Source organism: Micropterus salmoides, unplaced genomic scaffold (genome assembly GCF_014851395.1).
Source record: "Micropterus salmoides isolate LMB-PRFRI ecotype aquatic unplaced genomic scaffold, ASM1485139v1 Ms_hic_scaffold_15, whole genome shotgun sequence".
Lineage (NCBI taxonomy): Eukaryota > Metazoa > Chordata > Actinopteri > Centrarchiformes > Centrarchidae > Micropterus > Micropterus salmoides.
The window spans coordinates 3,022,556-3,045,917 of NW_024040596.1; the positions used below are offsets into that span (position 1 = coordinate 3,022,556).

Sequence of the window (23,362 nt, forward strand, 5' to 3'; positions counted from 1 at the left end):
CAGGACAACTGTGGTAGTGTCAGAAAATATGACTATGACATTTCAAAAGGTCTTCACAGTTTGATCTTCCCAGCCAATGGACTGCTGGGGTAAAGTGTTGAGAAGGGTCCAGACTGGGAAGACGTTTCTGTAGGAGGTGTAGCTGATGGCACAGCTCTTGTTGAACACACCTGCAATATTCTCCTGAGGAGGGGAAGCACAGGACATCACATGTCAAAGCTCACACTATACGTTTTACTGCTACCGGACTTACTTGTTTTTGTTGTAATATTGGCAGTGTAAAATAAGCCTAATGAGGGTATAAGACATGTTATTAATAAAATGTAAGGGACAAACAAACAAATGGATCTGAGTGTCCAAGTCAACAAGTGGAAGTTCCTTTTGTAGTCATGTGTATAAACTGTACAGACACATAAAACAGCACAGCATGCATGCAAGCAAAGGCAACAGCAACTAAAGACATAAATTCATGACTCACCGCTAAAACCAACAGGAGCTTCATTCTAACCTAGACCACCTATGCAATTTTGCAACAGCAGTTCTCTGCTAGTCTGGGATCCTGGACACATGCTCCTGAAAGGCCGGAGAGGAGGGACCACCAACATACTGTCAGCGAACCAGCATGAGGAAAAAGGCCAGTATTTCACGTTTATATCTTATTTCTATTCCATGGTCAGATTAAATAGGATGATTTGAAAACCTGTGGAGATGAGTTAGTGTTTTTGTCCTGTGTCAAGCACAGACATGTCCGAACTCTGTTCAACCTGTGTCGTATTGATATCTGTGATTTTTGTCTCTGTGTATTTAGTACTGGTCCAATGCAGATACAGCCTGGATGTGTTCATACGGTTCTTTGACAGCCCTTCGTCTCAGTGTGATGGGCTTCATACACATTCATCGCCACTGTAGGGAAACAGAACAGAGTCACAAGGTTAGGGGAGAGAAACATGTTGGTGAGTTCTAATGAAATGAACACTTATTTTTATCATTGCATAAAAACATCATATAGCCAAAGATACGCTTAATGTTTTACTTTGCTAACCTGAAATGTGCTAAATGTTTATTCACCTTTAAAAGGTCAAAGGAGTTGAATCACAATTACTTACAAGACGTTTTACATAAACGATTAAGCATGAATATCTATTATAAATACAATAGTTATAATATAGTATAGTAACTATTATAACAATAATTAATAACTGTTTCAAAAGTAATAACTAGGGGTGTGACAATACACGTAGCTCAAAAGATGAGACACCATGTTGGGTTCAAGATTTTAACACTATTTTTTAAGAAATATACAAACACAAACCCGGAATAATGCACATGTAAATATCTGCCATGTTGTTCTCTCTCTGAAAATAGTTGTAGTTTCTTTCTCTATTCTTTTGTTATTCTTACATAACTTGCATCTGTTTGTTCAATATTTATATATTTCTACATTTATTCATGTCTACTGAATGTCTGTCTACGTGTAGCACCTTATCACCAAAGCAAATACCTCATATGTGTAAAAACTACTTAGCAATAAAGCTCTTCCCTCTTCTTTCTGTCTCTGTTTGGTCTTTAAATGTGCATGTGGCTCCTTTTCACCTCAACGATAACTTAATTCATTTTAATTCAGTTAGAAACTCCTGGACTTTAATAGCTCCTGTGTTTCAGCAGGTTTTCTGTTTATGTTCAAAACTTCCTGCACATTCAGAGTCTCTCCCACATATCTGTGTTCTCTGACAGGTCCAGAAAAATATCGCCGCGTTTTAATTCCCTGGTAATAACATGATAAAAAACATTTGTTGTTATTGGTCAGTATGTGCATCTGTTTTACAGCAACATGCTTCTGTAGGTGGTAGTTTATCACACAGTGTGCTGAGTGGATACTTACTGTAAGCGACGGTGAGCAGTGTGCTGTGAGGTGTACACATGTCACATGCTGCCACGTTGTTCCTCTGATCAGGCCAGTTAATGGTGGCATAGTCCTGGACATAAAGCTCCTACAATCCAAAGAACATGACAATACTTGGTTATGCAAAAACATAAACACAGTGTGTGATTTGGTTAGGCAAATCTATGTGTTCAGTCCAAGATGGTTGAAGTAAAGAAAAACTGCATTGTGTAGCTCCCTCTGCATAGTTTAAAGGTGGATCACACAAAAGGAAGATTCCACTTCAGAAACCCCTGTTAATGGAACATCTTTGGGTCTAGTGCAACAAAACAAGCAATCTCCAGACGTCACCTTGGACAGAAATTCTTACTTTTTCCATAACAGTCAATCAACGGATAAGAAATAATGGTGAAAGATTGACTGAAATGAATGAAACTAACTGTTAGTTGGAGCTCTGACCTTTAATTATGTCTTAATATAAGAACATCTCATCATGATGATCACACTACAGACATGGTCTTTCTCCCCACTGCTTGGCTCACTAAAACTGCATAAAATAAGAGATACAGACACACAAGGTGAGGTAGTGCAAACAGGGAAATCTGGGAATACTAATATTCACAACATGCATGAGGCGAAATGTTCTGAAATGTAAACTACAGCTGTCATCACAGGACTATACTGTTGGATTGAGGTCTGCAGACTATGTAATGGGCTCTATTGTTACTAGATGACAATTCTACAATGACAGAATTAGCAGTGCCACTGCCACAAGGAAATCATTTTCCACTTTTAAAGCGCGACTAAATCCTCCTCCATCACCCACAAACTTGTCTGCTGATACCTTTGCTGCCTTCTTCACAGGCAAAGTGACGGCTAGAACTAGCCGATTCTCTAAACCACTCAAAAATCAACCAACTATTCTATTCCCGCCCTGGTCAGCTGTGTGAACACGGCACAGGAAAACCTAGTAGCAGTCCTACTACATCTTTTCCTCTGCCCTCCCAGGTCAGTGGTTCTTCACTCTCCTCGTTTACTCCTCTCAGAGAGAGCGAAGTATCAGAACTCCTGATTCCAATGAATCTCCTCCAAGCCACATCTCCTACCGTGGTCCCGGCAATCAGTCACATGATAAATACTTCTCTGGCTTCAGGAACATTTATGTGTTATGCATTATTTGTTGCTGCTCTTACTAGTATGTAGTGTCAGTTGTAGATCTCGTGCTGAATTTGATGCTCCGTTGATGCTTGTATGTTGTTCCTCAAATGTAAGTCGCTTTGGATAAAAGCGTCTGCAAAATCTATAAATGTAAATGAACTCCCCTTACAGTAGAAGTACATTAGTGATATGGCACGCATAGATCAAAAGACAAAAAAAAAAAGTGTGTGCGCTGGACTTACAGACCCCAGCCTCCATCTGGCAGCTGGTCGGAGTGCAGGTACCTCACCACCACCACCACCACCTCTCGGCCAGAGGGATCTTAGCCCCATGGCATGTGATCAGGAGACCTGAAGCACAGAAACGGACCCCCATGCAGTCAGACACAGACGCACATGTGTCAAATGGTCTTCTGTCTGTTTAGAGTCAATCAATTTTAGCAAACACATGTAAATGATGGTTGGTGATGGCTGATACGCTGTTGAGCTTTTATTAAAAAGTATGCACAAACTGAAAACAGAAATTCAACACAACTTTGCACACTGATCTCCACACGGTGACTAGAGGTGATTTCTTTTGCAAAATGTGTTCTACCTTTTTTCAGAAGTCCCGTCACCTGATTAGAGCAGTGTGCATTTCTGTCTGATTTCTGTCTGTTTCACATTACAGGTGTCAGATATATAAAAAAGACACGGCGGGGGAAGATTTGGCTTTACCTGGGAACAAGAAGAGGGGCCCGCCGTAGTCCCCTGGAGGTGGCTGTAAAAATGCCTTTCAGAGCTGCATCTACAGCCATGTGGGCAGCTGGAGAGCCAGGCACAAACTTTATCAGTGATTAGATATGACCACCAGACAAATGGTAGATTACCAAAAATATCTATTCTATCAATAAGTGTATGTAAGAATAAATATCTACATTTAAAATCTTTCACTATTCACTTAATACTTACCATACACTCCATTGTTTAGTGTATCTGTTTTATACTGTTGTTCAAACTGTCAAGAGATAATTATACAGTCGTCTCAAATGAACCCAGAGCGTGAATAAGCAGAAATCACAAGCCATTTGAAGCAAAGCCTACCGTGTCCAAGCCTAGAGAGTGGGCTTCCAGCATGGTCTGCTCCCTGTCGGGGGTGTCCTGATCTTCCACATAGCACCAGGTCTGCCTGCCCTCGACATTCGTCAGCCTCCAGCGGCTCATGTCTGTGGCTGGCTCTGTCCTGTGCGGCCCGCCTCGCCTCCGCAGGTGCCTGTTAGGCCATCTGATTATTCGATATCCTATTGGATTCTTGAACGTATCATATATTTCGGAGTATACGTAGGCCACCATAAAGTCTCACAACAGTGAAAGCAATAATTCTGTTGTTGATAGAGGTCTTTGTTTGATTTGTTTATGTTCAAAACCGTCAAATCATCCTGTCTGACAGTGTAAGTGATGGAAATATAAAGACAGCCTTTCCTCCGTGTCCAAATATGTTTGAACCAAAGTATAAATGTATAAAAACTCAGTCAGGAGTCGCCCCCCAACACTAACCCCCACCATCATCCTCTACAGCACTGTCTGCTGTGGAAGCCTTCATGTGTCTGAGACCTAAAGAAGGGCGTTCAACATCAAATGGCCACAATAAAAGGCCACTCCAAAATGTGCAGTTCCATCACACAGCACAACACCACAGATGGCACAAGTTTTGAGGGAGTGTGCAGTTGGCATGCTGACTGCAGGAATGTCCACCAGAGCTGTTGCCCATGAATTGAATGTTCATTTCTCTACCATAAGCCGTCTCCAAAGGCATTTCAGAGAATTTGGCAGTACATCCACAACCACAGACCACATGTAACCACACCAGCCCAGCACCTCCACATCCAGCATCTTCACCTCCAAGATCGTCTGAGACCAGCCACCCGGACAGCTGCTGCAACAATCGGTTTGCATAACCAAAGAATTTCTGCACAAACTGTCAGGAACCGTCTCAGGGAAGCTCATCTGCATGCTCGTCATCCTCATCGGGTGCTCAACCTGACTGCAACTTTGCATTGAAGAGGAGTGGACCAACACTCCACAGGCCGCAATCAACAACCTGATCTGGAACTCTGTGAGGAGGAGATGTGTTGCACTGCGTGAGGCAAATGGTGGTCACACCAGATACTGACTGGATTCCAGACCCCCCAATACAGAGAAACTGCACATTTTGGAGTGGCCTTTTATTGTGGCCAGCCTAAGGCCTTTTATTGTGGCCAGCCTAAGGCACACCTGTCACACCTATCAAGATGCTGTCTGATCAGCATCACCACCTGTGAGGTGGATGGATTATCTCGGCAAAGGAGAAGTGCTCACTGACACAGATTTTGACAGATTTGTGAACAATATTTGAGAGAAAAAGGCCTTTTGTGTACATAGAAAAAGTCTTAGATCTTTGTTCAACTCATGATGAATGGGGGCAAAAACAAAAGTGTTGCGTTTATAATTTTGTTCAGTGTATAAAGGCAACCTGTTACATTAATCACTTGATATTTAGGCCAGCAATATATGGAGTCTGTACTATTGTATTCTTGTTTACAATATCCAGAACCATTCTGCCTTGTTATATGTTGTTGTTCATTGTTGTATGGTTACTAGACAGAGTTTTTTATTCACTTGTACATAATAGCTAAATGTTTGTTTACCTTAGGTTTTTTAGCTGTATTTCTAAATAAACAGAGTGAGAACAAATAAAGTCAAGTTTAAATTCTTTGTACTGTAGCCTGTCCACAATAAGGCAGTTTCTGCTTCAGGTCTACATGACAGTGACCTATGTTTCAATAAAGGCATTTTGTTACAGGCTGTCCATTTCAAAGCTTTATTATCAGCTGGATGTTCAGTCGCCTCTCTTGACCCAGCTTTATTTTAAAGCACATTTGGACAGGTCTACATATTTCCCACCTGACATAATGTCCTTAAACTCACCATAAATCATTGGTTTCTCATCCTCAGAAAGAGGCTTAAGTAGCATAAATCACTGCATTCATAAACCATAAGAGAAACCAGTTCTGACAGGGATTAACATCACATCTGGCACAACTGTTTAAATGTTACAGTTTAGTTATGTTAACCTTACAAATGAGAGACATGAGCAGAGACTCGGCTGTCCATTCACCAACCGTTTGGGCGGAGAAGTGGGCGGGTCTCTAATCAGATCGCTCCTACGACAAACACAACACATGTGCTCACACATCGATTACGACGAGCCGATCAGTCTCTTACTACTGAATGAAAACTGGGTAGGTTTACTTTAAAAATACTTTTATTCAATATTTAGCTGTCAGACGATTCAACAGTAAAATAAAAACACAGTCAGACACTATTAGCTGTAACAAATATTTTCAAGGTTTAAATGCAAAATAAATGGTACAAAATTAAACCAAGAGTAAGAATCTTGATTTTCTTTTCCTATTGTACAAACCCAGACTTTAATATAAAAAAACTAAACAAGACACACACTGTTACAATCAATCAATCCGACCTCAACAGACTAAAAGATGAGAAATTCACAACAGAGTGAACTCAGTATGAGCTCAGCAAATAAATGACAGGAGTCTCTCGCTGCAGGCAGAACGCCTGTTTGTCCTTAGTGCACAGCTGCAGAGTCATTTGTTAAAAGAAGTTCATCAGTCGTCAACAATGCTCAGCAGACCGCTCAGCTTCAGCCTGCAGGCCAATTCTTCCTCTTGGCTCGCCAAAATCTGTCGCTCCAGCTCCTTCAGCCGCCACTCCACAGATACAGGCGTCGTTTTAGGCCAGTCTGCTTTGTCCGACAGATCATCAGGCTCCGGCTCCTGGAGGGTCCAAACCATGAAAATGCATGACTACTGCGATTCTTGACTGCAACATTTGCAGAAGATCTTGTAGATAAATCACAGCACTGTCTGCTCTTCTATAACTGCAACAAAAGTATTAACTATTGTGTAGCTTGGAGATTAGGTAACTGCAACTACCTCATCTTTAATGAAGAATATGCAGCGCAAATTAGCTTCAAGGGTTAAACTCAGTAGGTTTGACTGGACCTGCCTCCTTCACTATTTCTGTTACCCAGACTGACTGTTTGTAAAAAGACCTAACTTGTCCCAGGAGCTCTGAATGTGAGGGGAGGGGACACGTCATACCTGTGTGAGAGGGGCATCTCGAGTCTTGGCTGTGGGCGCGTGGATTATGGTTGTGGGCATGGACAACAGAGTGGACGATGGAATGAAAAGCGGTGTGGACAAGTGGTCCAAGGGGTCGCCGTCCAGCCAACGCTGAAGCTGCTCCATGCTCCTGTAGACAGTAGTGCGCGTTAGACATGACACACACACACGGTGGATTTAATAATACATCATTAAAGGAGTTTGCCAGTGAACAGTGCAACTATCTATTTTTGATAAGGTTATTACTTTTTTATTTAGGGATGCACCGAAATGAAAATTCTTGTCCGAAGCCAAAACTGAATTTTATGAAAAAATTTGCTGAATACAAACAAGTACATTCACATTTTTTGCCTTTTTCCCCCTTGCATAAATTAAACAGTCAAAATGAGCTTTTCCCTCAGTGTTTCCCACAGGATGTGGAGAGACTATGGTGGGGGGCCCGGGGCCCGACAGGGTCCAGTAAAGTAAATTACATGAGTCCACTTACTTCTAATGGACACATGTAATGTGTTTTATACTTTCTGTGAATATAATCCAATTAATCTTATTTCCATCCTGTACAGACGCCTTATTTTGAAAACCGGACGTTGTCACATGTGTTTCCTCCTCGCGCTAAATTCATCCAGTCCGACCCGGTTTGATAAATGCTGTTTTATGTGGTTCTGGTCTTCACAGCCTCTCTTCAGGTAGGACTCTCATCCTGCAGCACTCGTCTTTGTAAAGAGACAACCTGACAGGATAAAGTCTCTAACCTGCCTGTCAGCTCGCTCTGGGCCGCTTCACTTACCGTAAAGGCTCGAATACGTGTGCACTCCAAATGTAGGTGCGGCTAGCTTAACCTCCTTCTCACAGACGAGTGACAGAAACACAGAAGCGGTTCTTTTCTAAGAAGTCAGCCACAGATGGAGCTGATGTGCTGAGTCAGTTCAGCAGAAAACAGCTCAGACACTTTAAAATACTTCCACACTGCTGAAATGGCAACAACCTTTTTTTTCAGCCGATTAATTTCGGTGGCCGAACATTTGCATCCCTATATTTATTAATCTACACCTCCTCTGTTAAAAATGTGCAGTCTACAAACTTATAGATGCAATGGAAGTTTTTCAAACCGGGGCATAGCTGTACCTTTTGCTTTCGGCCTTCTCCTCCTCTAAGCTCTGGAGGACTCTGTGGGCCAGCAGCTCTTGTGCTGTGGGAGTGTGTGTGATGTCTATCGGGGCTGTCGGGGCCTCCAGGGGCCCCATCACACTGTGGAATAACCTCTGCCTGAAGGACAAACCGGTGGGCGTGGCACAAGCTGCTGCACTCGCCCTGAGAATGGAGGAGAGGGAGACAGGGACAGATCAGGAGGAGCACTGTAACTGTGTACCTCGCCATTAAGAGAGGTGACGTTAGCAACCACAGGAAGTAGTAGCAGGAACTCTAAACTCTCTTTGGATCGTCCTACCCTTCCTTCTCTTCCTGTTTCTCCCTGTGGGTTTGTCTGATGGCCTGGGTCCATTCCTCAGGTGGCTGGAAACCCTTCAGTGACTCTGTGGGGAAGTACACCAGGATCTCCCCATCCTCTGTCACAGCATCTTCAACAACACCACAAACAAATCATTTCATTTTTTAATACAAGTCATCCATCAGTAGGTTCACATGGAAAATGCATCACTGTAAAACAACCATCCCCAAAAGTATCGTCACCTTCGCAGACAGGTGCAGGGATCTGCCAGTCTTTCAGCTTGTGGTCTATGCAAATCACCAGAATGTCGTCCCAAGGAATCTGACTGAATGCTGGCCACGTTTCCTCGTCTCCGTCGCCCCAGTCGCTCATGGTTACCCTGGATCCGGGGGTTTGGGTACGGTGACCCTTCAGCCTGACCCGTTCCAGAAGGTTTTCCAGGCGTGACATTAGAAGAGGCTGACTGCGGCGAGAGACTGGGATCCGAGCAGCGTAGCGAAAGATGGAGGAGCAGAGCTCAGACCACGAGTCTAGAGAGGGGGAGATAATAAAGGAAGTAAGAAGGAAGGAAAATACAACGACTATTGGTTTCTTGTTCACATCTCAGTCACTGACCTGTGGACGATGGCTGCTCCCACTGCGGCAGCTGTAGGCTGAGGATGGCTGCGCGCAGCCAGGCCAGCTGCTGGGTGGAGTTCCAGCCCGGATGAGGGACAAACTCACGCATATCAGGCTGGCAGAACTCCCCCGGCGGCCACGAGAGTCTGCTGAGCTCCTGGGACGACACTTTGTCAGCAATGTGAGCCAGGACGGCGTTGTACAGCCGGATGACAGGCGCAGGCTCCTGGGAGGGGCGACGTGCAGCGGCCCTGTCCTGGCGGTGGGCGTAAACTCTGGGACTGAACTCACAACTCAAGCTGGCCTCCACGAGCTGCACCAGGGTCTGGCAGGAGAGCGGGAAGGGTGGTGGAGCACGGGCCAGCAGCCAACGCATAGCCTGGCTCAGCTGGAGACACAGCAGGACGAGCGGGACAGAAGGTGGAGAAGGTTAACGGGCTATAAAGACTTTGAAGAAATGTTTCAGAACTATCAAACGATCCATTATCAGTGATTCTGAACCTTTCTGGCTCACGACGCCTCACAATGAAGGAGGCTGTATTTGAGACATACCTTCATCTCACTACTTCACAGATACAATAATTCCTAATTTACACAAATGTGTTATTTTGAGACAGCTGTCATGTTCAGTATTCATGATACTGTGCTTACTCTGACTAGCGGACAGGGGAAAGTTGTATACTATACAGTTGACAGTAGAGGTGGGAGAAAAAAATTGATTCCTAAATGCATCGCGATGCAGACGAGGAAAAACCAGAATCGATTAACAAATGTAAAACAAAAAAAGATTATTTAAATTAAAAATATTAGCAGTAAGTGTCTGTCTGGTAGTAAAGGTGCAGTGTAGGTCACAGTGCGTCCGTAAGTCTGTAGTTTCCCCAACAGCTGGAAAAGTGAAGGCTGTTAGCGCGAGCTAACGTCTCCCCTGTACAGCACATTTTTTACCTGTTATGCAACGTTAGTTAAATTAGTAACGTAGTTATGTTAATTGGCTCAGCTGTAGGTCTTATCTACTTGTCAGGTACAAGCTTAGACTAAACTGGTGTCCAGCACACACTGTACATCCTGATAATTATATTTGGTTGTTAAAGAAATGAGGTACCGTGGAGCTGAGAGGTTAATGAAATAAATCAGAGATGCAAACTAGTCCCTTTTTTGATTTTGATGCTTAGTCAGGGTTTTTCAGGCAGAGAGATATTTTTGACGCCTCCCCAAAGAGGTTTTAGCGAGCGCCAAATGTGTTTTAATAACCATGTATCAAACAACTGTTGAGCAAGCTAACTGATTGCCTTTCCTGTACGCGTACGGATCATGCTTACTGTTAAGTCTCCATTCTGAGCCAGGAAAAACCCTGTTAGTATTATCCACAGATCCTGTATCAAAATAAAAAAAGATGCATCAAGATACATCGAGAATCGTTTTATAATTGAATCTCAGCCCATTGAATGGAATCCCACCCCTAGTTGGCAGCTTGCTGTGGGAGTGGGTTCAATGACAAATGAAATCAAACATTTCCTCAGACCTTTGGAGTGAGTTATGACGGTGTTGAGCTGCACTATGTAAACTGATGTTAAGATTACACGACATGTTTGAGAATTGTTGCGTTTCCTTGCAAAGAATTTTACTTGATTAATGTAAAGTGAGCTCACTGTTTTGATTTTACTATTTAAGTCCAGTCTCGCTACTCTCATCTGCATTTTTAGCAGAGCAGCAAGCAGCTGTTTGCAGCAAAAAAGCTCTAAGAACCTTCTGTGTGCTACCTAACCAGCACCAAATAGCAGATAGACAACAAAGTTAGCAACTAGCTGGTGAATATAGGGGAGTATTTAGCAGCTGAAGAGACAGATCTTTCTCAGGGGATTTGCTAGAGACAAAAAACTGAACTCAAGTGTGAATACTGGGCTTTCTTTTGCCTTACATACAGTGGCTTTTAGAGCTTTTTTGTAGCTGCCTGCTGGGGCTGAAAATGACACTAAGAGCGGTGAACTGACACAACAAAACATCAAAGTTGTGGGCCAGACGGCTAAATTAAAAGACACAAGAAATTCCCCGAGCACAACAACAATCAGGTAGGTGCTGGTAGACAGCAGGATGAGATGCAATGGGCAAAACGTGGAGTGCAGATTCAGCTGATAAGTCTCTGTGGGTTCATCATGATTATAAAATGATCGAATACAGTCGCTTTAGCCTAAACACGACATCATATCCCAACACAGTCCTGCTTGTGAAAGTGAATAACTTTAAAGACTGTGGCGTTAGTGTCTGTGCATGTGTGGTACCTGTTTGGATCCCTTTAGGTCACTTGTGGTTTCTGGTATGAAGAAGAACGTGTACTCCGATATCAGGCCTTCCTTCACCAGTGTGTGCAGCATCAGTGCTGAGGGACAAGGCACCGTGATGAATAAATACTGCAACTTCCATGTTGCGTTAATCCTCGTGACCATAACTGTATTCTTCAGGAAGCTATTTCAGTCATTATTACTGTTATTAATTACCTTCTTCAAGTTTCTGTGCGTCACCGTCGGGCCCCGGCACCAGAACGACCAGAGGCAGCGGGCAGTGCCAGGTGCTGGCTTGCTGCAGCTGTTTGAGCTGCAGCAGGGCTGACAGCAGGGGCACATCCGGCTCCTCGTGCCCGGGCTCGAGGATGGGCATGGCGGGGAGCAACGTGATCAGAGCTCCTGTTCCGTGGAGCTCACAGCACTCCTCCATTTTGGACATGCTGTCTTCGGTCAGAGGACCTCGGGACGCCTGGGAGAAACCACCGAGAAGTCAAAAAACACAGTGCCAAATATTTCCATTATTACCAACCTGGGTTATTATACAGTGGAGCACATACAGTGTTTGGAAGCTTTGCTAATTAATACCAGAAACAATAACTGAGATTTCTGTCTCCTCAATTAGCATTTAATGACATCCAAACACGACTTTCCACAGTGTACAGTGAGTTGCTGTGGAAATCTACTAACTGTAATGAAATATTAACGATAAATGTAAATGTTCATTAAATATATGCATCAAATCATTTATCACCATTGATGACCATTGACCCCACAAAGAATATTTTAGCGTTTATAAGCAGTTTTTGGGGGTGCATGCAATTCTCCGCAGGCAGGCGAAACTCGGCACAACACCTGGTTGGTGTCTGCTATGCAGAGCAGGTTGGAACCGTACCTACCTGAGAGTCTGAACCGAGCAGGTCCAGAGCAGAATACGGGAATATATTAGACGGGCGTCCAAGGAGTTTTCACTTTTACCTTTTTTTGGAGCCTACTACATGTTGTTCCTCAACCGGCCTAATATAATGATTTAAATGTGTTCATTATGTTGTTGTTACTTTGTTGTAGACTACAGTTTAGGCAACTGATTCATTATAAAGGGGACATATTATGCTTTTTCATATTTTCTGGCTTATCTATAATATTACAAATAATGAGGTAAAAGTATTTAAAAGAAACCTCAGATATCCGCCTGTTCTGAACGCTCTGTTTGTAACTGCTTTTTCTACCAGCGGCTCGGTGTGATGTCATTCTGAGCCGGATTTCCATATATGGACATTTTCTCCAGGCAGAGAATGCTGGCCACGCCCACAAAGGAACATGCAGCCCTATCCCTGCGGCAACCTGGTAAACAGATTGGACAATGGCCAATCAGAAGACAGTGGGCTTTGAGGGGGGGGGCTCAAAGAGACAGGAGCATCTACATCTTGTTTCAGACAGAGGCTGAAATGAGGGCCTGCATGAAGAGACAGTATAAGATAGAAAAAGTAACAGAACTACAATATAGCAGTGGGAATGCAGTATAATAGGTTTCCTTTAAACTGTAGGCTATTTGACTTTTGTGATCTGTAATGAAATTAAGCAGCTGTAAAATGAATAAACCCCATAACTACCACACTGTGTTGTCATCACCAAGTTTAAAGTGCTCTCACACAGCTGAGGGCTTCATTTTGTTTTCCCTTTGATGTGAACTGGAGCTTTATGTTCACTGCTCTGAGCGGAGGTCAGGCGCACAAAAAACCCTCAACATTCAAATCTCATAATTAAAAATGGAACGTGTACCCAACGAATGTGAATATTCGGGTCCAGCCCTCAAATAAACACCACAGCCTTTAGCCCCGGGGCCTGTGTATGTATGCATGTTTTTGTCGTGATGACGATGACAATGCAATTTATCGGTCAGCACTATTATTAATCTTTGTAGAACTCCAGCTTTATGAGTATGACACTTTACATTCCCCTGCACATATCAATTTTGCACATGACTGCAGTGTGATCTTACCTTGACGCTGATGTGGACTTTGTGAGTGTGTTGTCCTTTATCCTGCAGCGTGTTGGTGACACAGACCGTCTGTAGTGCGCCATCTGGCTGCTCCTCGCCGCCCGCCCAATTGCCACCACCAAACTTCGCCTCCAGCCAGTCTGACAGGATCCTGAAGACAACAGACATTCAATGAGAAGAAATTCAATTCAATCTTAACGGAAATCAAAACGTCTGCTGTTACCGTCGGAGACCTGCTGTCACACCGAAGCGCAGCTGCTTACCTGTCCGCCAGGCTGGCTACACTCTCGTGGTCGCTAGGCAAGAGGAGAACAGCCTTCCAGAAGATTCGGTCAGGTGGGTCGGAGATATTTTCTGTCGCCAGTGCTGGCAGGTCGAGTGGCGCCCACACGCTCTCACTGAGAGAAACACCCAAAAGAGGTGAAAATGCTGCTCTGTGACTTGAAACACTGACCGGCTGAACAAACATAGTCATGACTTACTCGAGCAGCTGCTGATAGTAGTAGTGGACTCTCATCTGGTGGATCACTTCTTCTCTCATTTTCAACAACCTTAACAAAATACAAAACAGGTTTCATACTTACTGGAGCCGTAATTCGTTTCAAGGATGACAAAGCTAGTAAACTAAAAAACAACATTTATCCACAGTCTGCATGCTGCAGCGTTGCGCAATATTCATCGTTTTTTCATTCAGCCAATGCTCATGTGCATGCCAAACACACACTTTGTGATTGGAGATGAACACACCTGGTGCTGGAGAGGGCCAGCGTGCCGGCGTTTCCCAGGTTGACCAGACCACGGGCCAGATCTGCCATGGAGGGCTGCGCAGGGGCGCTGGGGGCCAGAGCCTTCAGTTTGAATCGAGGGTCCACACAGCAAGGAGCCGCAGGGAAACCTCTCATCTGTCTCTTCAGCTGCCGACGCACTGCTACCACATCACGCCACCTGGGGGCGGAGAGGAGAAAAGTAGAAACAGAGAAACTGTAAAATAGTGTTAATTTTAAAATTTAGTTTTAGTCCTGTGTCAAAGTTCCTTGTTACTTTTAAAGGTCTGGGTGTTTTAGTCAAAAGCAAATCAAAAGTATTTTAGTCTAGTTTTAGTCATTAACCATCATTTTAGTCTTTTCTAACTCATCAGTATAATTTTGATCAGCAGTTTGGTCGATCTGCTCGAACCAAAACAGAGATATGTTTTGAATGTCAGCTTTGTTCTCATTTTTCTTTTGCAAGAGAGACATTAACGTTCCTCAGTTCCCAGGTGGTTAGGCTTGATATGCCGCTTCAAATTCGTAGTGTCTTTTCAAAAATCTCTAACTCTACATAGCTTTCGGGTGAGCTTTTTCCCGTGACGGGGAGGAGGGCGCCAGGCTGTGATTCTTAATGCTGAATCATTAATAGCTGCAAGCATGTCGGCCGGGGGCTGACTGTGAAGGTATCAGGCATGTCTGTCTTACTATAATAATAATAATTTCATAAGTAGCCATTTTGCTACAGTTACGCTTCACACAGCAGCTGTGTTTGCGACCTGACCTTTCTTTTCTCAGTGAGAGGGAAGAGTTTAGAAAGTTGCGTGGCGCTGCAGGGAGCCCCCAGCTGCGGTAGTAGGCCTACGTGGATCTTGGTAATATTCATCCAGCCAGTTCACAGCGTGTCGGTCAGACTAGCGACACAACAAGAGGGAGTGGGGCGGACCAGGGACAGGAGATCACGGAGCGTCTGGCCCCTCTGGTGATCGTTCCCTCTGGCTGGATGAAGTCACTTCGCATGATCCATGATGACAGAGAAATAAAGCAAGCTGTCAATATTTTAGAGACCCCTGAAATATCACAAATCATGCTTTTAGGGGAGCTGACATCTAAGCGCCTCTTCCTCCCGAGCATGTTGTGTTCATCACCAGAGTTCGCATCCTCCACAGTAACGCTCCTCGCGCACCGGTCGCCCAGCATGCAAAGCACAGGAAGAAAAAAATACCGTCGAATGAACACACTGTTCATTTTGTCTCCTCATTATACTGACAAAAAGAAAGATTTTATTAACGTTTTTATTTTATGAATTACATTTTAGTCACTATTGCACGTTAATATTGTCACAGTCAGCGTCTAAGAACATTGTCGCCGTCTCGTATTCATCAGGGAAAAAAAGGTCGTTGACGAATATACTGTATTTCGTTTAGTTTTGCGTGACGAAAGTAACACTAGTGTAAAACGATATTTAAAACCACATTCTACCAGAATCAGAAGGGTGTCCTGGCGTGCCAGTATAACAGGTTGGTGTTGGCCTCCTATCAAATATTCAACATCGACCAGGCTGAGAAATTCTTGGGTTTGGCTCTGAATATTTCTCTCGCTTATCACATTTTCTCGCTTTCTTACCTTTTGATGTACTTGTGGATGCGCTGCAGCTCAGCTTCAAGGACGTCTTCAACCAACAGAGCGATGTCCGCATTCAAAGTCTCCTCGACTAGCCTGCTACAGACCTGCTCTGTGCATTTAGCCACACGGTCTGCTTTCTCATTCACTGCCCGCCTGAAAAAGTGTCAGTGAAACTCATTAGTGAAAATAAGTGTGCCACTTGAAGACGTTGTACTTTATGATATATACCTAAGTCATCTTGTTAATTATGTAACTCCACATCAGACCAGATCAGTATTTTAAAGCCTTACTGGATTTCAGAGGTGGCGGTCTCCTTGATGGCCTCATCTAAAACTTCTTGGATGATCTCAGAGCAGATGGAGAAGCTGAACTGAACCAGGAAGGCCTCGTGCTCCTGCCTCCTCCTGGCACCGACAGACATGGAAAAAGAAACGTGGGTGAGCTACTTTGACAATAATTTTCAACTGGCAAAATACTGTGATTGTGATGACTGATTGCAGCTATGAATCCCGAAGAAAGGATTTGTGGAAAATAGAACTTATTGTGCAGCCCTACTCCGGATTGGGGATGGGCGGATCGACACTGTGGGTTCATTTGGTGTAGATTCCTTGAAAATATGGATAATAAAATTATATAAATCCAAATCCTGGGTGGCTGCATCACTTCCAGATGTGGCCAGTACTTTTGTATAATGCTTGTTCCAGATAACAGCCCTGACATATTTAGTTTAGTGACTGTGGAAACCTATGTGACACTCACTTCTGCATCAAACCTGTGAGAGGAAGGCAGACAGGAACTGTAGCGTGGTGTCGCTACTTTTCACCCGTAGATTAAGACATCGAGCGAGACGGATGCACCATTTGTGACGAGAGAAACCACGGCCTGTTAAAGAAGATCTTTAAGAAAGTGCAAATGGGCACACGTGTTATAATTATTTATTTTATTATCATCATCATAGTTGTTTTAGGAATATTTTTCATTAGGACTGGGCACGTTAACGCATTAATTAATTAACGCCGACAATTATTGTATCTCACGTTAGTTTTTATTACTATTATTTTGAAAGCCCGATGCTCACGGAGTCTGAACACACATCCAGTCAAACCCCGGGTCACGGGAGGGGCGGGATGTTGATCAGCCTGCAGATCAGCCACCCAAACGAGCAGCGGAGGGAGGCTTCGGCAGACTGCGCTGGATGCAGAACACAGACTGTTTCTGCTGCTCCCTGAAAACAGATTTCTATCTGTTCACCTGCTGCTCAGAAGGAGCCTGTCATGATGTTCTGATCGTGGCTCTGGACTCTAACTTGTTTTAACTAGCTAGATAAAAGTTAACGCCCTGGCAGCGGCAAACAGCTTTGGTTTAATGTTGATGTCGATTACTTTAATGTTTAAGTTGAGATTTACAAGAAATATTTTATTGCTGCTGTGTAAAGTGAACACTGCTGGGAAAAAGAACCTTATTTGTTTAAAATGTTTGCAAACAACATGTTATTGCACTTTTGTGTTTACAGCAGTACATTTAAAAGTGCATAATACACTACTTTAGAATTCATTATTCAATTTTGCGCTTAACTATGTCGTTAATCGCGATTAAAAATTGCAATCGTTGCCCAGCAATATTTTTTTTTACACTTATTAGCACACACATTTTTATTTAATTGTACTCATATTTACTTTTGTAATAAACGTGTTATTAATGACCAGTATGCGTCACGTGATTTGACATTTAATGATCTAAGAAATGATCAGTATCAATATATCAAATGAAAAATGTTTGATATCCTAAACTCTGAATGTCACAATCTGTATGGAATGTTTTGTTGACAGTTTTACAAGTAGGGCTGGGTGAAAAATGTTACCACGATAAAAACATTTCATTTCATTCGATATCGATAATTATCACAACATATGTCAAATCATTATTTCATTATTATATTATCATTATTGTTTTATTGCACAGCCCTATTTTACAAGTATGTTTGAATACACGGACAAATACAATTAAGTAGATTTCTATGTTCAGGTAGAGTTCTATAAATTAAGAGGTCATTATCGAGCCGCCATCAACTGTCAGTACACCAACCTGGCTTCTTCGAGCTTGCGTTTCTCTTCAGCGACACGCTCCTGTTCCAGCTTGATCTCGGAGGAGGACACCTCCTGCAGCATGCGTCCCAACACCTCACTCACCAGTGACTCCGCCTGCACGCTGCTCTCCCTGCGACAACAGCCACATCAAAACACAATTACAAAATCAGCTTCCTATCACCTAAACAATATCTCAAAAAACAAGAATCTCATGTCCAAGGAGGACCTTGAGAAAAATCACACATGCATTCATCTTTTGTAGACTGGATTATTGTAACAGTGTTTTCACAGATCAGTTTTGAGATCACTCCACAGGCTTCCAGTGAATGAAATCATCAAGTTTAAGACCCCTCAGGTCTTCAGATGCTGGGCTGCTTGCCGTTCCCTTCACAAGACCAAAACATGGAGAAACAGCTTTCTGTTTTTATGCTCCTCATGCCTGGAATAAACTCCCAAAACACCCGAGAATGGCTAGCAGGTGCTTTAAGTCAGGTCTTAAAACATTCCTGTTCTCTGACGCCTTTTAAACTTTTACAATCGTATTTATCACCATTTATCTGACAAAGTTTTCTAGCTCAGTCCAACACATTTCTCTTTTAATCTCATCGTTTTGTGTTTTAAGATCAATTTTTATTTCATTTCTTTTTATAGTATTTTAATGTCTCTTTTTCTTTTTGTATTCGCTTTCTCGCGAATGTAATGCACTTTGACAGATAGATGTTTATTGTTTTAATCTTGATTTTTTTTATCTACTGCTCATTAATTATCTAGCTTTATATTATAAAGTGCCTTCGTGTCTGCTTTGTGTCTGTAAAGCACTTTGAAAGACAGTAGTGGTGGTAAATAAATCAATAAATTTGACTTGCTTGCCTTTCCACAAGGACAGCGAGTTAAACTTTTTAATAAAAATAAAAAAACTCCATTGTCTCTACAGACTGTAAACAAATAAAGTAAGAAAGTAAAGAAGAGAAAGTAACATGATTTTGACGTAGCTGTAACAAAAAAGCTGGATACGTCACATGAACGTACGCAAGAGCTGTAGCTGCATAGCTGGCTCCATCATCTGCCAGCTCCTTCACTGCTGCTTCAACCACCTCTTCAATCACACTGTCTAGCACAGCCACAACGTCCTGCAGGAGGGAACAAAAACAGCAGTCACTGTCATGTCACACTAAAAACAAACAGCAGTTCAGTGTTGCTTTAATGAGCTGCAATTTAAACCAAACTGAGCCCTGTTATCATTTGGTTAACTGTTGTATTATATTTAAAGCTGGAACTAAGGACAACTAATGGTAATTGTTTGGTCTGTGAAATGTCAGAAAATATTTAAAAATGCCCAACGTCTCCTGAAGTCAGTCCCAAAACCACAAAACGTTACACAAAAGAGAAGCTGAGACCAGAGAAACGTTTGGCATTTTTTTGATTCTTTGACTTCAGACGGACGTACCGCAGTTGTCATTTGGTGGCTAAAATGCCATGTTTTTTTAAATTTTAAGGAATGCAATACATTTTCAAGGCTCATTTAAAGGCTCACTAAAAATACTCCATTACAGGTAAAAACCCTGCTTTTAAAATTTTAATTAATCATAAGTACATTGTCAGCAAAATGTACTAGAAGTCTTCAGAAAGACTGCTTTATGTGTTAGTTTTATGATGTTAAACTGCAAAGTAAATACAGTTGTCAGAAAAATGCAATGGAGTAAAAATATATTTCCATCTGCAATGCAGAGGACTCTAACGTAGCATAAAAATGAAATACTCGTATTGCCTCATGTACATAGCAAGTGAGTGAGTTACTTCCCATCACCAAATTTAATTTAAGACACCATCAGTAAGGAACACATGGATCAGAGCAGAGGTACGGTAACTGTATTGGTGTGGCTGCAAAATAATCATGTACTTGAGAAATGACGTGTCCCAGTGGGGAATTGAACCCCGGTCTCTCACAGCAAAGGCGTGTGCGCCATCACCTCCCCTGTGGCCAGTTAGCGTGAGCGGGTCACTGCACATTTCTTAGTCAAATAAATGTTAGCGTGTGACGGTTCTTTGTCCCGCTAACCTTCTCTATGTGTCTATTTGTGTGAAGCAGCATTTCCATATTCCTGCCACTCCTTTGTCTCAGAAGAGCAGCTGTAGATCATCGTCACCCTGCTGCATGTTGTCACTGGACATATTTGAACTTTGGCTGCAGAGGACACAACATCTGGTGGAGGAACTCATTCAGGGGGTCTGGCAGATTTTACAGGTGCATTTAGTCAGATTCCTTTTTTCTTCTATGTAGAGCAAATTAAACAGCTTTGGGCTGGAGGTGGACAGAATACTGAGCTTAAACCAGTTAGGGTTGATTTCCTTTGGGTTTTTTTCTCTTCCCTTAAAACACTTTGAGAAAACAGCAAAAGATAAAAACATGAACTAAATGATGAAATGAGAGAGAGCATTAACAATGAAGTATGAAATCTATAAAATAGAAAGCTATACTGCTGGAGTCCAGATATCTAGAACATGCTTACACATTCTTCTTCTTCTTAATATTACTATTATTCTGTGTATTGTTCTGAGCCAACATTAATCCTCTCAGAGGTATTTTAGAGACGTTTTTCAGCTGAGTAGAAGAGTTTTGTGTTTTCTGATTGTTGAAGAAAAGTCTCAGGAGGAGAGAGTTCTGAACCGAAGACGGGTTACAGTCAGTGTAATAACCTGATCTCTCAAACAGGTTTCACTCTGAAGAATGGAAGGTCTCTACATTAACAGCAGCTCACAGGACCAAAGCTACGATTACAGCAACACCACCTCCAACTACCAGAAAAACAGCAGCACCACCTCCAACTACCAGAATTTCAGCAGCACCACCTCCAACTACCAGAATTTCAGCAGCACCACCTCCAACTACCAGAATTTCAGCAGCACCACCTCCAACTACCCGGATTACAACGAGTTCTATGAGTATCTCAAAAAACTTGATTTTATCTTAAATGTGGTCACATACATAATCATTGCTGTCGGCCTTCCTCTGACCCTGGTGGCCATCTATGCTCTTTATTCTATGGTATGTACATTCTGACTGGGAGTTATTTATTTCCTGTCTGTGTGGTGTGTCTGTCCTACAGTCTGTCTGTCTGTAAAGGATCTGGATGTGGTTTGGGGGCTAGGTGTCAGGGGGCTGGGACAAAGGCTTGGAATGATCTATAACCTGACAGGAATAATTGACTCCAGAATTCAAATGTCCATGAAGCTGATTGGACCCTAAACACATGCAGTTTCCATGTGTGGCTCCATTCCAGCCTTCTCTTAAACTGGTGAGCTTAATGACTCTATCAAGTTCTTTGCCTCCAGTTCTTATTTGTGCGATCCTCCCTGAAATGCTGATTCAAGGAGGAGAGAGGCTCACCTTGCAAACACAAACATGTGGCTCAAACTGCGACTCCAGTCTGGTGCGTCTGTCTGATAAATCCAGCTCATGTGTTTAAGCCAGAAAGCTTCATATCTGTGGCTGAAAAACTGCTGCAGAAGCTGCAGGAAATCTGGCCCTTAGTCTTGTTGCTGCACTGATTGGCCAGCAGGTCATATCTGAGATTTCTGTTGGATGAAAAAGTCAGAAATGGCTCTGACTGCAGCTGCTGGGCAGAGCAAGATGACAGATTTGGGAGGAGGTGGACTTCACAACATGTTTCCAACTGCTTGTTGACTTTTACCAATTGTTTTCCTGCAGGTGAGAAGAGATCATGTTGCTCCCATCTGCGTCATCAACCTCCTCATTGCCGACGTCCTTCAGTTCTGCTACATGATCGTTCGGGTGGCACCAAATGTGGATGAGACGATCTCTGAAATCTTCTCATTTACTTACCTCCCTGCTGTGTTTGCCAGTGTTTACTTCATGGTCTGCATCGCCCTGGAAAGGTATCTGTCTGTCTATCCAGTATGTGTGGAGCTCCTTCTGTGTCTGAACATTATATTAGTTTATAACTCTATAGCTCCTCAAAGACTTTGTGTCCATCTTGTATTACAGGTATTTGGCCATCGCCCACCCGCTGTGGTACCGCTTCAGACGAACCATCAAGACCTCTGTGGTGCTCTGTGTCCTGGTCTGGGTCCTTTCGTTTGTCTGTGTCATCTCTTTCTATTTCACTCATGTCACATACACACTCTTTGCCGTCCTCCTCCTCCTTCCCTTCCCTCTGTTAATATTCTTCCTGGTTGGGACCCTCAAAGCCCTGTCTGCTTCCATCTCGGTCCCCTCTGATGAAAAACGACGAATTGTGGGAATTTTGGTTCTGGTGCTGCTTATTTACACTCTGCTGTTCCTGCCCAGCATCATTTGGTTGCTGGTAGAAAACTATGACGAGACCCTCAACAGCCTGTATTTCATCTTTGTTAGGTTGAGTCCTCTTGCAGACTTGTTCCTGTATGTCTTCATGAGGAAAGGGTTCATAGACAAGCTTTTGGCCTCTGTGTGTTGCTGCAGAATGGACAGCAATCATATCAGCAGTCCATCAGTATGAATGATGAAAACATTTCCACAGTCAGCTTCATGTAGGCAGAGAAAGAGGGAGAGAGAGAAAGGGGAGGAAACAGGAGGAGAAATGGAGGCCAATAGAAAGGATAGAGACGAGACAGATCCTGTCATCTACTGAGACCATTTCCAATAAGACACATAACTGTAGAGAACAGGAAGCACTGTTTGGACTCTGCTGTGGGAGAAGTGGCTGCTGGGAAATGTTTTGGACAACTTGCTCTGGTTCACTGTGATGGCTTCAACACATGGAAATAAAATGTGTTTTATTAGTTTGGAGCTGGAAGTTGATGTCTGTCATTATTCTCCTTTAATCCCAGAAGCAAAGCAGATATTATTTTAGATGAACTGAGCTCATTCTAGCCGCCTCGCTGTCTTCTTCCTAAATCTTTATTTGGACTGTTGTTTGGATGTTTAACACAGGGAGAGCATCTCAACACGTCTTTATCACTTTGTACTTTTTAAGTGTAATTTCTGCTGTTTTAGTGGTAGGCATGCTGCTGTTTAGGATGGGATTTAGAGCAGCTGTTTTGCAGCAGCTGTTGTGTGCTTGGCAATCTGGAGAAAATCTTAAACCAGTTTGTCAGTTTCTATGAAATTGTACTTTTTCTGGAAATCCAATAAAAATCAGTTTGTACATCAAACTGTGAATGTTTGTCTTTGAGCAACTCAGTGAATTAAAAGCTGACAAATGAAGGTTCAACAAAATCTCTGCTGGTTGACAAATCTCTATTGTCTATATGAACATAAAGCCCAACCTGCTGTTAGCAGGGAGGCATCCTGCACTTTATGACCAAATGAGGTTTCCTCACAGCTCTTAAAGCTTTCAGACTTTTTTAGATAAG

The 23,362-nt window shown here is 42.9% G+C and overlaps 1 protein-coding gene across 1 annotated transcript in view; it reads right to left on the minus strand.

Moving 5' to 3' along the window:
- Nucleotides 1–6,304: 6,304 nt before the first annotated feature.
- The window catches only part of LOC119903800 (minichromosome maintenance complex component 3 associated protein), a 30,384-nt gene continuing 13,326 nt past the window's right edge, over nt 6,305–23,362 (minus strand). Inside the window, exons 14-29 of the mRNA XM_038720038.1 lie at nt 19,037–19,137; nt 18,006–18,137; nt 16,211–16,324; nt 15,921–16,073; nt 14,296–14,493; nt 14,031–14,099; nt 13,812–13,946; nt 13,549–13,699; nt 11,763–12,018; nt 11,547–11,644; nt 9,265–9,655; nt 8,892–9,179; nt 8,650–8,779; nt 8,328–8,513; nt 7,182–7,332; nt 6,305–6,854 (exon numbers count right to left, since the gene is read on the minus strand). Of these exons, the coding sequence (XP_038575966.1) occupies nt 6,687–6,854; nt 7,182–7,332; nt 8,328–8,513; nt 8,650–8,779; nt 8,892–9,179; nt 9,265–9,655; nt 11,547–11,644; nt 11,763–12,018; nt 13,549–13,699; nt 13,812–13,946; nt 14,031–14,099; nt 14,296–14,493; nt 15,921–16,073; nt 16,211–16,324; nt 18,006–18,137; nt 19,037–19,137 (2,721 nt within the window). The 3' untranslated portion in view covers nt 6,305–6,686. The remainder of the gene's footprint in view (nt 6,855–7,181; nt 7,333–8,327; nt 8,514–8,649; nt 8,780–8,891; nt 9,180–9,264; nt 9,656–11,546; nt 11,645–11,762; nt 12,019–13,548; nt 13,700–13,811; nt 13,947–14,030; nt 14,100–14,295; nt 14,494–15,920; nt 16,074–16,210; nt 16,325–18,005; nt 18,138–19,036; nt 19,138–23,362) is intronic.